The following is a 16,819-nucleotide window of genomic DNA, read 5'->3' as shown; positions in this document are numbered from 1 at the left end:
AGAAGACACAGAAGCAGGACCCCAAACATCCATATGCAAGTATTCCAGAATACATTTACTCACATTAGCAGGTCAGGAGTAGCAGGGAAAGAAACTCTATGTTGTTTACCCAGCACAAAGTATCACAAAAAGGCAACTCACTATGGACATCATTATCAGACAAGATGGCATGCTTTTTTAGAATACTCGGGCCTTTAGCACTCATGTGACCAAGCCTATTATGCCACAACATGGTTCTATCAGTTTTAACAACATTGGCATAGGTTTTTTCACATGAAAGAGGCACAACAGAACAAACATATAAACCACACTTTTTGTTAGCTTTGAACAGACACATAGACCCTTTGCAAATTTTCATACAGCCTTCTCCCCACTTTCCCCCCATACCCTCATTTTCAAGAGCAGTACAAGACATCAAGTTATAGCACAGATCTGGAACATATCTCACATCCTTTAAGTTGAGCACATAACCATTTTCAAACTTCAAACACACAGTGCCAATACCAAGAATTTCACATTTCTTGTCATCAGCCATTGACACAAAAGTTTTAGTTACAGGTTTCAGCTCAGAAAACACTTCCTTGAAAGGACTCACATGATAAGTACATCCAGAATCACATAGCCAATCATTAGATGTAAAAGGACAGGCAGGAGAGGCATTCACAAATTGCAAGTCATGCACCATAAAGACAGAATCATTTACATTATCATAAGTAGCAACATTTACAAGGGTTTCAACTTAGGCATTGTGGTTGGGAAACTTATTCTTCTTGGGTTTAGTGCAATCTTTCTTATAGTGCTCAACTTCACCACAGTTGAAACACTTCCTATAGGTTTTAGGATCCTTACTTCTAGACCTGGACCTAAACTTTTTCCTAGAGTTTGAGGTATTACCAGAACCACTACTGGGCTCATTGCCCCCTCTAGATTTAGATCTTCCTCTGACATTCAACACTTTATTATAAGCATTCTTATCAGCAGCTCTCTCCCTAAGCTCAAGTTCTTTAGATTTCAGGGAGCTAATAATAAGGTTTAGGGGAGCAGAATCTCTACCATACTTAATGGCAGCCTTAACATCGCTATAGGAATCAGGTATGACATTCATTAGGGCTATACTAGTGTATTCATCTATGGTTTCATCACCTGATCTCTTAATATCTTGAACCAGCTTCTGAAACCTATCCACATTATCATCTATATCTTTAGCAAGGTCCAGCTTAAAATTGAACAATTTTTCAAGCAAATACATTCTGGAAGACATAGAGGTTTCAGTAAACAGAGTATCAAGCAATTTCCACATTTCAGCAGCAGATTCCTCATGATCAACTTTCCTAATCACAGAATCAGATAGATTTAACACAATAGTGGCCCTAGCCAACTCATTCATCTCATCAATTTTATCCTGAGCAGTATCCTCAGGTAAAGAACCATCAACAACTTTGAAAAACTTTTTGTTGAATCAAAACGCATTTCATCTTCTGTTTCCAAATAGCAACATCATTTTTACCATTATAGGGAACCAAACCAACAGGTTGAGCCATTTTAGCAAGAACACAGGAAACAAGACAGAAACACGGAGCCTTACACACTTGGGAACACAGAGACACACACAAGCAGCACAAGGACAGAAACACATCTTTCACACAACAGAGAGGACCTCAAATCCTTGACTGTCACGAGCAAGACTGGCCAAGGCTATCCCAGCTCGCAATCACTCACTACTGGAGGGCGCAGGGGGTCACTTGGACAATGCAAGATGCTTGGTGGGTCAAGTAAGATGAGATCACAAGATCACAGAAAAACAAGAACCAACAGAAGCAACAAAGAACAGAAAGCACAGAAGTCCTAAGTCTTTGCCAGAGACTGTCTACCAGAAAACAAGAGCCCAAGCCTATATTTGGCACTAAACACAGAAAAGGAAAAAACTAAAACCAGAAGATGCAGCCAATTTACCAGAGTGAATCCCCTGTCGAAGGAGGATTCCACTTGCCCACCTCCTTTTGCGACTTGGCGTGCCGCCCTAATCCCCCCGTGGCTCTAATACCACTGTATGGATCAGATTAGGTGCGGATTCACTATTTACCAAGAACTCTTTGTTCTTCATTAGGAGAGCTCAGTCAAACTCTAACCACGCGACTGATTTTGTTGAGTTATCAAGATTACAACCAAAGAACTATCAACTATTACAACTGTAGTCAATATGCTAAGCTAGGGTTCTTGAAGTATCAACAAAGTTCTCCTAAGAAGCCTGCACACTGAATAAACGGATTAGTGATAACAAACAAGATCCTCTCGGACCAAAAGAGATATGCACACTCCGGTAAACACAAGAAACAAGAGAGAAACTGAATAGATCAAAAGATGGCTCAGAAACCCGCCAATAACCAGATCTATTCAACCAGAAACCAATCCAAGGGAGCACCGTTGAATCTGACTAGAGATCAACCTCTCACCGCAGAAGTCAACACCACACAACTCAACCACACAGGATCTGGAAGCACCGAACACCAACTCACACAGAAAAACCTCACACAGAAACCCTAATCCTTCACAACTCTCAGCAACCAAAGCAGTTGCCTTCACCACCACTCACACTTGTTCACTCACTGAAGAAACCGTGAGAGATTATCCAAGAACAGTGGAAGATCCATCGGAGAAGAAAGGGAATTCAGAGAGAGAGATTTAGGTCTAGCGAGAGATGAGATAGAGAGAGAGAGAGAGAGAGAGAGAGAGAGATAGATAGATTGAATGAGAGACTCAAGAGTCTCTCCACTCACATAACTAACACACTCCACAATCCAACGGCTCAAAGCCATAATCCGGGTGAGTGACCACGTGGCAGCATCTGGGCAAGAGGTAAGACATTTGGGCTTAGCCCAAAACAATAACACATGGGCCAAATAAATAACCAGCCCAATAGAAAGTCCATCAATATTCAACACGTCCCATAAAAATATGTGTATTCAATTTTTGGAAAGTTATACTCCTATCAATTTAATAATATAGATCTCACTATCCACTAACACTACTTTAACAACCATTCTCCTCCTCTCTCTTACTTTACCATACCATTCCCCCCCCCCCCCCCCTCTCTCTCTTACTTTATCAATTTTGTCTTAATTCTCGTGCCATACTTATTGTCTATATTTTTATGGGACGGATGGATAATAATATGACCGTATCAAAAGCTGATGTAAAATTATTGAATTCTACTTTAGTTATAGTATAGTACTGTATTATTCTTCATTCAATGAGGAATGGGTGACTGAAATCAATGTGAATTTAGAAATTGTTCAAGGACAGAATGTAATGAGATAGTCGTTCCCGGTTGGGCACGTAAGTAAGCTGGTTTGATCATCGTAAGCATAGCTATAAGCCTCCGGGCATTGCGACTTGAATATCTGCGAGTATCTCGTGGGCTTGCACGTCGCTGGGCTGCTATATGCGCCGGTGCAGCAATACTGCGGCTGGTTGAGTGCAAGACACGCACTCTTGCACCCAACCACCCCGCCGTTCCCCACTCTCACCGCCAGTTCATCCGGGCAGCCTTTGTTATTGATATCAACCAGGCAACTCGTGGTCGGGCAGTTTCCTCCGGCAGAGGTGACCGTTACTGGAAGATTGAATCCGTCAACAAGGCTCACGTCGTAGAAGTCTTTGCCTTGGTCCCCTGCTAGTGTGAATTCCACTAGGGTTGCAGGAGGAGTGCCACCGGCGCCGTTGCATTCGATTTGGCTCGAGTTACAATCAGCGCTTTCGCAGGTGAACCGGCCAGAGTTGGAGCATTGGAACCGGGCCCAGATTCGACCGGACCATGGAGCCGGAATGGTGAGAGCTCTTGAAGCCTGTGATGATAGCTCGAACCCGGTTTGGACTGGCGAACCGGCTCCGGTTTGAGCTGCCGGCCATATTGTGAATGGACAATTGTTTCTCACGGTGAATACGGCAGAATCAACAACCCCTGCAACAATAATTCAATGTACTTTTATGTTATGCACTTTTCGCAAAGAAATTGAGAATAGGGAGAGATAAAGACTTACAGGAAAAACAACATATAGCTAGAAGAAGGGAAGTGAATATCTTATTTTGCATTGGAGACGAATTCAAGCTAGTTGATTTGTTATTTAGTTTGAATTTAGTAATATGCTTCCTATCTATACTACTCAACCCGATAAAACCTGCATTCTCCAATCAAATTATGTGAAGATCCGGCAATATATTTGCATCTGACATGCAATATCGTGTACTTAATATTCGACTTGATTATGTAATGAATATACAAACACGCAATATTTAGTCATGCCATAAATCATCAATAATTATATACTGTACGTAATATTTTGGATTATTTTTATTATTAATTGGAAATATTCTAAGCTTAGTAATTGAACTAGGAAGGGGACATGTGATACACTAAAATGCTTTTTATTTCCCTGTTTGAGATCTCTGCTTGCCCGTTGGCCTGAGGGTGGTAAGGACTGGATAGGCGGTGATGAACTCCGTACTTCTTCATCAATGCTTCGACCGTTCGGTTGCAGAAGTGAGTCCCTTGATCGGAGATGATTGCCCTTGGTATCCCAAATTGGCTGAATATATAACTTTTGAGGAACTTGGTGACTTCTTTAGATTCACAAGTGCTTGTGGCCTTGGCTTCTATCCATTTTGACACGTAGTCAACTGCCTTGGCTTCTACCAACCTCCGTCTACCATTACATGTGAGTACTAATTTTCTTTTTGATCCGTCACGGTTATCTTTTACTATTTTTAGTAATTGACCTCACATTACATTAACTTATTTTACATAGTACTACCTCCGTCCACCAAAATTTGTCTCATTTTTCCATTTCCGTCCATCTCCTAAAATTTATCCCATTTCACTTTTACCATTTTTGGTAGTGGACCTCATATTTCACTAACTCATTCCTACTCACATTTTATTATAAAACTAATATATAAAAGTAGAACCCACAATCCACTAACTTTTTCAACTCACTTTCCATTACATTTCTTAAAACTCGTGGTGGGTCAAAATGGAACAAATTTTAGTGGACGGAGGTAGTACATTTTATTGAAAAATTAACATATAAAAATATGACACATTTCACTAACTCTTCCACCCACTTTTTTTACATTTTGTAAAACCCACGGGTCAACTTGTGAATTGATGTCAGATGCAGGGAATATTTTATAGACGCGCATGCTTTAGTATGAAATACTCCCTCCGTCCCAGATAATTTGACCCAGTATTCCATTTCGGACCGTCCCATATAATTTGTCTCATTTCACTTTTACTATTTTTGGTAGTGGACATCATATTTCACTAACTCATTCCTACTCACATTTTATTATAATACTAATACTTTAAAAGTAGGACCCACATCACACCAACTTTTTCAACTCACTTCCATTAAATTTCTTAAAACTCGTGCCGAGTCAAAGTGTCCCAAATTATCTGGGACGAAGGGAGTATACAATATTAATTGCATAGTAAATAAAAGGCTTTAAATTAAAAATTAATAATGAAATTAATTATGACAGAAAGAGCAACATAAATTTTAATTTTATGTTCCTATCAATTCAATATTTAAACAATCAGAAAGATAATTTTAGGCAAAACACACTAGTAGTGTTGTAATATTATAATAATACCACTGTTGATTCGGATCAACATTTTTCCTTTTACAGCACGATGTAGATAAATGGAAATTATAACATCGCCAATGTTCATTACTAATTACTATATTACACCATATTTGATGCCACATTATTCATTATTCTATTATTACGTTGTCATGCTAAAATAATGTCAAGAGGCTTGATCTCAATATTAATTAGTGGATCACTTGGAAATTGTGTTACTTGGTTTTTGTTTCATGAACTTGGCAATCAATTAATCACATTAGTGTCACTATATGGAGTAGAGGATGGGTGAGCATATTAGCCGTTGAAATGAGGTACAAAGTACTAACATTTTATTACCAAAACAAGGTGGTTCTTACTTATCAAATTGCATTTAGATAACAATGACTATAAATCAATCTGTTTTGAGCTTCAGGATCAAAAGCATTATGTGTAAATGGGTACTTTATAACATCACCATTTTTGTTATAATCAAGATGTGACAAAATACTATCTGCAGCCCAAAAGATTGATGTAACATAATGAAAAACCTAAGCAAATGGTGGTGACATATTCTAGTGCATGTACTCCACTTTCTATGCTAATGTAATATGTTTTGGTCACCCTCATTTTCCTATATATTAAGCAACTTTCCTGGTTATTCTTAATCCCTGTTACATTGTACTAGTATATAGATATATGCTGCAGGGACTAACTCATCGCAACTCGGCTATCAACTATACGGTTATGGAGGGAGCTGAACTGCGTAAAGGGCCTTGGCACGAGGAAGAGGACGACCAGCTAGCTGCTTCTGTTGCTGTTTTGGGTGATAAAAGATGGGATGCATTAGCCAAAGCATCGGGTATATATTCACTATCGTAAATATGTTTACTTGCTAATTCAGAACAGATAATCAAATATTCATGCAGGGCTAAGGAGGAGTGGCAAAAGCTGTAGACTGCGGTGGATGAACTATCTCCGTCCTAATTTGAAGCATGGCAACATCTCTGTTGAAGAAGAGCGAATTATCATCGAACTTCACCAGAAATGGGGAAACAGGTGGTCGAAGATTGCAAGGAGATTGCCCGGAAGAACTGATAACGAGATAAAGAACTACTGGAGAAGTTACTCAAAGAAGAAAGCTCCACTAGTTGAGAAAGGTAAGCTGCAGTAACTTTATGTAGTTCCAATCAATGTGGACTCGGTTTGAGTGGATATGTATGGTTGTGGTACACAGAATGCGGTAGCACGAGACCAGAATGTGCAACGAAAAGTCCAATGAAGAGCGACATATGTGATGCAATGAGATCACCTTATGAGGTCAGGTTGACGGAGTGGATGTCAAACTGGCCTACGGATGGCTCCTTCGACTGCAATGTTTACAGTCCGGAATGGATCTCCGGAGACTGGGATATTTCTCTCTGGGGTGGAGACTGAGATTTATGTACTATTACTATAATCATATCAATCAACTAATGTAATTTCCTAAGCATTTCATGCTACCAATAATTCTTTTATATAAATACATTTCGGGTCTTTAACTCATCCCTACTCTGATTTCTCTCTTCTTCAACATCCTCTTCTTGGGCTCTCCGGTGAGTCCAAGTCCTATAGGAATAACCAGAAGACATATCGAGAAAATAAAGTAAATTGTGGAGGGGCTTCAGTTCAGCCAATGTCAACATCAATTGTCCAACTACAATTCCTCAATATTTACCATCAAATCCAATAATTTGTTCCACACCAAGATAGACATTATAAATTTTAACTGATGAAGCATATAATATTAAGTACTTTAATTAATTAACCAAAATCATGCAAAAATTGTCATTTCCTAGCCACAGTGCAAGCGTGCTACTTTTGATCAATGTTCAAACCTATATAAGTAACTTGTTTCAAAAAAGTAGGAAATACTACATTGCTTAAAGTGCTAATTAGGATAACACTAGTAAGTGCTCTAATTATGCATTGCAATATAGTATTAGGCTTATGTTATCGTTATAGGTCAAGGTGTTGATCGAGTATACAATAACCCAGATGTACAAGAGATAATGCTTATCTTTTGGCAAACAATGGGAGACATCAGTCCTTACAATATCCAACTAGTCATATATTTTTCATGACTTTAAAGAAAGAATACCCAAACCTACTCGTTTTCTTTCTAACAACTGCAACCAAATTATTTCATTTCACCACACCCTTTAAGTACAAGGCGTGCAAGTACGCAAAGATAATTAAATAAATAGCAAATATGTGGCTGTTCAATTCTTAGTATCTAGCCTACTTTGCAAATGCTTCCAAACTTTGACACCTTTTGTTAATAAAATAGGATATCACGAGTAAATAAAATATTAAGCTGAATTTAGTTTTGGGATAATGATCAGTACTCAGTTTTTGTTTTCCTGACTCATTTAAAAGTAGTAAAAGGATTGTGGCCTAAAAGATGATGTTTTGTGAAGAGTAATGAAGTTCCAATGTTTCGAATAAGTAGGGAGAAAAACCACATTTTTGGATTCGTCCCAATCATTTGATGCTTAGAAACAGAATGAGTGATAAGGCTGTTAGAAAAGTTTTGAGAATAGAATGAGCAGAGCAAGGCCTCCAGCTCCCGGAATATTCATCGTAGTCCTCGAATATGCCCGAATTCGCATCTAGATCACCTCCAGAAGTACTGTTTCCGGCTGTCCACTTGCCCATATTGTTGCGCCTGGTCATACAAATACCAACGAATGAATAATAGGTAAGCTATTCATGAAGATGTCACTATATCAATATATGCAATTAGCAGGCCCTGAAATCAGTTTAAATAAAAAAGGGTAAAGGGGAGAGAGAGAGGGACCTGGAGCCGAGCACACCAGCATTGTAAGTGATTTGGTCAATATATGCGGCAGATTTGGGTTCTATACTGTAGGCCTTCTCGTACTTGACCTCCACACCCTGTCCTGAAGCCACAAAGTAGGCACCATTCGCCATTATATCACCTTCACTTCTCCAATTCCACCCCCTCCAGTCACCCTCCGCTGTATCCACGCGCTTCGTCACCTGCAAAAAAGCGTTACACCCAAAGCAAAAAACAACACAGCTGTGTGTGTGAGTTGGCCTAGCAGCAGTGTGGTAATGTATTCGAGTCCAACAATTAGATTTATGTTCATTTGCTTATTAAAAACTTAAAACACTGCACACCTCCTTAGCATTCCGATCATAGGGGGCGATATAACGATTCCCCTGGCTGTTAATGGTGGGGTTCCCACTGCCGCCAATGGCATACATCTCCCACCTGGTGAAATCATTATTGACAACATGAATGTAGCCTCTCCTGCAGCGCGGCATCCTCTGTATCAACTTCTTCCCAAAGTGGTTGAAAGCGATGGTGACCTGCATCCCGGAGTCAGGCAAGTAGTCATCGCTGTGGCCTAGCAGCATCACCTCGTTGTGGTGCGAGAAGTGGTTGTTCGAAATGGTGACCCCCGTGGACCCCATGACCACGTCGATCAGGCCGTCCTTGCAGTGCGACATGGAGCAGTGGTCGATCCAGATGTCCCTGGCCCCGAACACCGAGATGCCGTCGCCGTCGGACTTGCCGCGCCAGCCGTAGTGCGTGGGGCTGGAGCGGATGTTGGTCTCCCCAGACTGGTAGCAGTGGTGGATGTGGAGGTTGTGGATGATGACGTTGCTGATGTACTGGAGGGTGAGGCATCCGCCGCCGATGATGTGGACGTTGGCGCCGCGGCCGTCGAGGGTCTTGTAGGAGTTGAAGATGAGCTCCTGGGAGAGCTGGATGAGCATGTTGGAGGCGAACACGATCCACAGGGGCTCCGTCTGGATCACGCCGTAGCGGAGCGTGCCCGGGCGAGGGCTCACGGGGTCGTGGTCGGACGAGTCCGTCACCACGTAGTACCGCCCGCCCTTGCCGCCCAGGGCGTACTGCCCGAACCCGATGCCGCACTCCGCCAGCCGCTGCCGGTTCAGCTGCCAGTTCGGGTCGCAGCGCCAGCAGTCGTCGATGGGGTTGCCCGTCATACACCACGACCCCGCCTCCTTGGATAACATTTCTCGTCTCCAAATAGACCCATTCACTCTCCTGCATGGATTTCCAAATGTTTTGTTTTTTTTTTTTTAATTAGACTGGCTTGTTTTTTTCAAACGAGATTAGCATTGGATGCCGCCGTGGTCAACGGAAGACTCTAATTCTGGTGTAGGACCCATGCCCCCAGTAAAAACTAAAAAGCAGTAGGCATTAAAGCACCACTACTCCATAACCTACCCTCTCTCAATAAACACAAGGAAACTTTATCTTAAAAAAATCTCAAACATGAAATTTACAAAAGAAATTAAGTGTGCAACTCGTAAAGCAGAATTTATGTACAAAACTTTAGCATTACTCAAAAACAGGGGCAAGCACATAATAAACTCAAATTTTTATCCAACATTATACTAACAAACATAAAACTTAAAATGTAGGTACTCTGCTTCAAGATTCAAGACAAATACTAGTGGGATAATAAAGAATTTCATGAGAGAAACATAGAAAAATGAGTGTGAAGAGCAAAAAAGGAAGTTAGTGGGTTGCCTGTGAAGGTCTTGAGCAACATGGTCAGGGTTGGGGTGCTGGCCGGGGAGAGTGAGGTTGTAGATTGCGGAGGCACGCTGGGGAAAAGAGGAAACAAGGAGGAGGAACACAATGCAGCTTCCGGTGAGCATCTCCGAGAATCTAGAGCTTCTAGTTTGGCAATATCTGGCGCAGTGGAGAAACATTGGTGTTGGTAGAGCAATGTGCTCATGCTGAAGCCGCATTGGTAGAAAATGGAAGAAGGCAGAGCGCAGATTTCTAAATGAATTGAAGGGCTCTATGTGAATGGTAAGACTGATATGAGTGGAGAGAGTATTTTAGTGTTGGTAACAGTAATGCTACAGCAGCACTACTTTCGGTGTCCTCACCCTCTCTATTCTCTATCTATAGTCTACCACACAGCAGCGGGTGTTCGGTTATAGTCTGTTAAAAAGAGTGATACAGAATTTTTGAGACACTAAAAGGGCAACACTATTATGGTTATACCAATTTTGTTTAGGCTAAAATCAGTGTTCCATTTTTTGTCTCTATCTACTTGTACTATCCTTAAATTAATCATTTCATAATATTTTCTAAATATATAATTTATTTAATTACTCCATATTTATTCAAATATAGTACTCCCTCCGTTTCGCCATAGTTGAGGCACGGGGTTTTAGAAATAAATGTTGGGTGTGTTAAATAAATAGATAAAAAAAAGTAAGAGAGATGAAAAGGTAGAGAGAATAAAGTATAAAGTGAATAAAAAAGAGAGAGTAAAGTAAGAAAGAGAAAAAAGTTACCAAATATGAAAATAACTCAACTATGAAGAAACTTCTCGAAATGGTAAAATGACTCAACTATGGCGAAACGGAGGGAGTACTCCCTTTGTCCGCCGTTACTTATCACTAGTTTCATTTTTGGTTCGTTCGTCAATACTTGTCGCAATAACTTTAGACTACATTTGGTAATGAACCCCACATTCCATTAACATGTAATCCTCATATTCCACTAACTTTTTAACTCACTTTCTATTACTACTTCTTTTAAAACCCGTATTGGATCAAAGTGTAATATTTAATGACAGACATAGGGATTATTATATACTCACTCCGTCTCATTCAAGATAACCACCTTTCCTTTTTTGTTTGTCCCAATCAAGATGATCACTTTCCAATTTTAGAAATAACTTTCTCTGTACTCATTAAAATATTCAACTACCTTTTCCACCTAACAACACTTCCTAAAATTCCGTGCTACTCAAGAATATGGTCATCTTGAGTGGGACGAAAGGAGTACTCTACTTTTGAATTTATCAACTCTTTTATCTAATAGAAATAACAATCAATTATAAAAACCAATTATATGCACCATCTTAGTTAGATGCAACATTGAAATAAATATTAATAAGCGCACATATACAATTAAATGAGACATAAAATGAGCCTTGGGTAAATTGATGAATCAATTTATATCCAAAAAAGTTATGAGTTCGGATATTGACATAATATTTTGGTCAAGTTACTTATTTAGTGCACTTTCACTTATTTGGTGAAATTTTAGAGATCGAGTCGATATGAATATATGATCATGTATATGATACGAGTATACGTAGAAGATATTCTCATATTTCTTTTATTTAATATATTATTGTTTAGCATATATTTCCTATTTCTTATTATTAAGTTAGGTTATTAATTAGTAGTATAAATTAGAGTCTTTGTTATCATTGGAGTCAATGATGGAAGAAATTCAATTATCTTTTTATTATCTTTTACTTTTACCGTCTTGTTCATTCTTGCAAATTTATCATTCTAAAACCCTAGTGGACGGCGGCTGCTCGACGGAGAAAATCTCTGCGAACGATCCTCCCCCTTCGGAAACTCTTGCCGGACGCACAGACCCGATCACAATCGTATCAGTATACGACTGAATAAAGTGAGTGACTGACAGCTACAAATAGTGCAATGATAAAAACAATGGTTTGAATTGTTAATGCTCTTTTAAATAAATATTAGTGAAGTAAATAAACCAAGTCCTTTAATTCCGTACATATTTTTCTATGTGTAGTAAGATATTTTGAAGTACATATAATAATAGCAATAATAATTTGAGTGAGAGATCATTGTTAAACCTAAACCAAATCATAATACTAGTATTAATGTAAAACAAGGAAAACGGCGTGTACTCTTTTATCTCGCAGGCCTTGCAATTCTATCATTGGAGACACAAGAAGTAATAAGAAAAGGGTACATTGGCCCACAAATTATCCAAAGTTAAGGGCCCATGATTTCTGGCCTACATCGCTAAAGGTGTAGTATTATTGATTATTAAATGAGGATTATGCAAATTGCAAAGTATTATTAGTAAGACATAATTTCTGCTTTTCATGCTGTTGTTGTACGTAATGTATATCAACACACTTTTTCTTCCGCTATAATATTTTTATTAATGTTAATCTATTGCTTTTTTGCTTTATTGATTAATCCCGTAATTAACTCAGGCGTGGTTTAAAAAGCTGCCTTAAATCGAGCTTCCATTCGGGGGCATTTTAGTCATAGTCATGTCTCCCATTCAGAAGTAAATAAGACAATGCACTTTTAAACTCTACGCAGAGTTTTATTCATTTAACTATTTAAGCGTATTTGCACTCTTTCTCCACTAACATTTAAATATTGTTAGATAGTTAATGGAATGATTACAAATTAACACGAGGGTAAATCATGTCATTGGACTACATGGTTTATGATTAAGATATTGGTATTCTAAGTTTTTGTAGGAATAATATTACGAATATCAACTTGTTTAGTTTTATTTTTCGCGATTAGACATTCTTATTTTTAACTGGAAAACTACCATATACTAATATTTACACCTAATTAAAATTGGGCATACTTTTAAAAGTTGTTCATTGAAACTTAATTCCTATGAGACAAATCAAGCGCCACATGATCGTAGCTAGCGTGCGGCGATTGATAAACAACCTTGAAATAAATATGAAGATTCGTGCATATGACCTAGAGTTTTTGATAGCAAGATATGAGAAAATCAGCAGTAGTAATAAGATTACTGTATTTCTTGTTCAAGGGAATACAATGATCCTATTCAAAATAATTAGGCCTTATGCGGTTCGACGCTTCTATTTAATTCAAAAAAGACCAACAAAGAAAACCTGGATGTGATCTACTATGATAATAAACTAGTAGAGGTGATAACTCATCTAGGCATAGAATTTTATGACAAAAAAGACATTTTTTTCATAAAATTCCATCCCTAGATGAGTTATCACCCCTACCAAACATGCCATAAAAGAAAACAAACTAAGGAAATAATACTATGATGTTAAACATAATCCTTTAATTATGTTATTGGGCTAGTCCTTGCTCTTGGGCTTTGACCGGCTCGACTTTGTGGGCGAGTCAGACGTCGTGTCTTCTTTGTCTTGTTCTGTATCAACTCCCATGTTATTGAAAGAATCCCTCATGAAAAGTACGATTGAGTGCTAATCCGGCCCATGGTAAGTAGGTAGGGGAGGATCGGTATGGTATACCGTACCGAGAATGCCATACTGCATACCTTACCGATATCGTACCGAAGTTTCGGTATCGTTAATTTTTGATATCGTTACCTTACCGTTATTGCGGTATAAAGAAGTACGGTACGGTATACCGTACCGAGAACGTTATACCGCATAATAAGGTATACCGAAAATTCGGTATCGTTAAATTTTTATACAGTTACCTTACTATTATTGTGGTACCGTACTTTTACGGTATACTGAAGTACGGTACGGTAAACCGTAGTATCGTTGTGCCAAAAAAATTCACTTTTATACACAAAATATTTAAAAGTAGCATTTTCAGAGATTTTTTCTTTTTAATTCTATTTTATATTATATAAATTATTAAATATAATGTAATATATATAATATTTCAACATGTACCGATATTTTTGTATGCATCGAGGATTCGGTATAGCGTGGTATACCGATAATACGTTATATACCAAATATTCGGTATATCACGGTATACCGCGGTATAGGAAAATTGATACCGCTACCGTACCAAAATCTTTCGGTACGGTATGACCGAAAATTGCAGTATACCAAAAAATCAATATTTTCGGTACGATAAGTGCGGTATTTCAGTATTTTTGTCCAGCCCTATGACCACATTCCACTACACAATTTCAACTACTTTTTCTCCTTCTCTCTTACTTTACCAATTACACATTAAAACCCATGCCGGTCTCAAATGACCTATTTCTATGAGACGTAGGAGTATATCGATCGATACTCACCTGCATTATCAGATTCCAACATCGACGACCTCAAAAATGCAAATTACCACGGAGGCAATGGCTATCACCGGTAAAATGCTTATATATTTTTTGTTTTGGCATTTTGGTGTTTTGTACTCCCTCTGTCTCATTAGAAATGAAACATTTTCCTTTTTGGATTGTCCCAATAAAAATGAAACGTTTCTAAAATGGAAACATCTTTATCTCTACTTTTTCATCTCTTACTTTACTCTCTTTTCATTAACTTACAAAACAACACTACATAAAAACCCATGCTGATTCCCAAATGTTGCATATTTAATGGGATGGAGGGAGTATTATACCAATAATTTTCTTTCTTTTGTCTCGCAGTTAACATGACCGGAGACTATGTGAAACTGTATTGCTAACATGGGGTTGCTAATGTTGAAGAAATCATGCGTAGGGTCAGCACACATAAAGACCAAGAAAGGCTTAACTGCTTTCTGGAGATACTGGCGGTGGTGATTCAGGTCGTTAGGGACTGTGGCAAAGTTGATAGCCTTTGTGCGTCGGTGTCAATGTACTTAGTTGGCGTTCTCGAAGAAGCCCAACGCACTGTCAACACCGTCGGTCCACTGTGGGTGTCGGTTTATCAGGACTTGAAGCTTGGGTCTGCTGTTATTGGCTAGAGTTGGATCGATACGGTGTACTATACCGAAATGGGCATTACCGCATACCGTACCGAAAAATACTGAAAAGTACGATATGAGAAAACATGATACCGTACCGTGCCGATTTTTTTGGTATACGGAAAAGTCAGTATATCAAAATATGAAAATCTTTACCTTACCGACTGATGTGGATCCATATAATTCATGATCCATTTCCCAAGGAAGTACCCATTTGTGATGCTTGATCTAGATATTTTTGTGAGATTGATTTTCAATTTATCAATGAAAACAAGAGGAAAATTCTAGACCCAACAAGAACTAAGAAATCTAAGAAGAACAAGAAAGCAATTAACATTGGATATTGTGGAAATTGGAATACAAGTCATTGATGAAGCAAGCTAAGACACTTACAACATAACTAACATGCATTCAACAACCTTCAAAGCATACCTTTACTTGATGAACCAAGCAACCTAAATCTAGGAATTGGATGGGAAATCCTCTTTAAGAGGAACAAATCTCTCAAGCTCTAATTTCATCAAAAACTAAGAAATAAACTGGGAAAATGTGCTTTTTATAGTTTAGGCCCAAAATTCAAGAAAAGACCCATAAAATCTAGCCTCTACGTGAGCCACCCACCCGGGTGGAATATGGTGACCGAAAGCCACCCGTCCGGCTGGAACGTTCTGCCTCAACTATGCCTTCAGGCAGCCACTCGCTCGGATGGGTCTTGGTGGCTTAAAGTCACCCACCCGGGGTGGGGCATTCAGCACTGTGCGGCTTCTATAAAACAACCATAACTCCCTCCTCTGGGATTTTATTGGGGCGTGTAAGATACTCACGCGAAGCTCCCTCGAAGACGAAGATATTGGTGCCAGTTTCGGAGCTTTAGGACGTCATCTCTATATGCAGAATACTATTTGAAGCTAGCTGCAGGTACAAACTTTGATGCACGACTTCAATGATTGTATCATCCTCTCCTTTTTGGAAAGGATTTGTCCTCAAATCCGAACTACCTCTCTTCCCTGCTTCCTTGGTCAGCCGTTAAGCTTTATTGGGTCCTTGGCATGTCTTCTCCCTCATCCTTGGTCCCCACTCAATCCAACCAGTGATCATATCATCGACATTTCGATATACCGTACCGTGGTATACTGCAAGTCATGCATGTTTGATACTGTATAAAATATTAAAAATAATATTTTATCTATCTAGAAAATGTCCAAAATGATAAAATTCCATCCTAATCAAACATAGTTCATGACATTCAAAATTCATATAACTTCCAACGGATAATATTAACTAAATTTAAATCAAATAGCAATAAATATTAATGATCCATTTTATTTGTTGAAACTCAAATCTCGGAAGGAAAAATAGGCCATCATTCATTTTGGAGTATTTATTTAATAAACACACAACGTCATTTAGCAATGATTTAAGAATTTGAAAATATAAAATATTATAATATTATAAATAATAAATATGTTAAATATAATTAACACTATATACCGCAAAATTATTGTATATATACCGCAAAATTGCGGTATATACTTTAATTGAGGTATAATGCGGTATACCGCGGTATATACAAAATTCATACCTTTGTCGTACCTAAATCTGTCGGTAAGGTATCATACCGTATTGAAAGTGCAGTATACCGAAAATTTGGTATTTTCATTATTTTTTCAGTATAATAAGTATGTTATTTCGTTGTATTTTG

General features: G+C 38.5%; 3 protein-coding genes across 4 annotated transcripts; 1 reads left to right on the top strand and 2 right to left on the bottom strand.

The window, feature by feature from the left end:
* Positions 1 to 3,293: 3,293 nt before the first annotated feature.
* Positions 3,294 to 4,092, bottom strand: LOC125221001 (thaumatin-like protein 1). Its single transcript, XM_048123122.2, has 2 exons — positions 4,041 to 4,092; positions 3,294 to 3,961 (listed from the first exon to the last, which is right to left on the bottom strand). Exons 1-2 carry the CDS (start codon positions 4,090 to 4,092, stop codon positions 3,294 to 3,296), a joined length of 720 nt encoding a protein of 239 aa, XP_047979079.2.
* Positions 4,093 to 6,366: 2,274 nt separating this feature from the next.
* On the top strand, positions 6,367 to 7,056 carry LOC125222957 (myb-related protein MYBAS1-like). Of its 2 annotated transcripts, none has more exons than XM_048125869.2 (3): positions 6,367 to 6,481; positions 6,549 to 6,779; positions 6,857 to 7,056. In XM_048125869.2, the coding sequence occupies exons 1-3, from the start codon at positions 6,367 to 6,369 to the stop codon at positions 7,054 to 7,056; spliced, it is 546 nt and encodes a 181-aa protein (XP_047981826.1). The 2 variants fall into 2 exon arrangements, with proteins under 2 accessions (XP_047981826.1, XP_088918632.1); XM_089062506.1 differs by having other exon boundaries at positions 6,367 to 6,496; positions 6,540 to 6,779.
* A 992-nt stretch (positions 7,057 to 8,048) lies between these two features.
* On the bottom strand, positions 8,049 to 10,619 carry LOC125222956 (putative pectate lyase 12). Its single transcript, XM_048125868.2, has 4 exons — positions 10,190 to 10,619; positions 8,803 to 9,700; positions 8,459 to 8,661; positions 8,049 to 8,326 (listed from the first exon to the last, which is right to left on the bottom strand). Exons 1-4 carry the CDS (start codon positions 10,411 to 10,413, stop codon positions 8,143 to 8,145), a joined length of 1,509 nt encoding a protein of 502 aa, XP_047981825.1. The 5' UTR covers positions 10,414 to 10,619; the 3' UTR covers positions 8,049 to 8,142.
* Between the last annotated feature and the right edge of the window lie 6,200 nt (positions 10,620 to 16,819).

The sequence above is a fragment of the Salvia hispanica genome, chromosome 1, assembly GCF_029641045.1.
Source record: "Salvia hispanica isolate PSC_SH4W2 chromosome 1, Shi_PSC_v1, whole genome shotgun sequence".
NCBI classification, from domain to species: Eukaryota; Viridiplantae; Streptophyta; class Magnoliopsida; order Lamiales; family Lamiaceae; genus Salvia; species Salvia hispanica.
The sequence above is the reverse complement of the archived record's forward strand: the minus strand, read 5'-3'. Positions and strand labels throughout refer to the sequence as shown.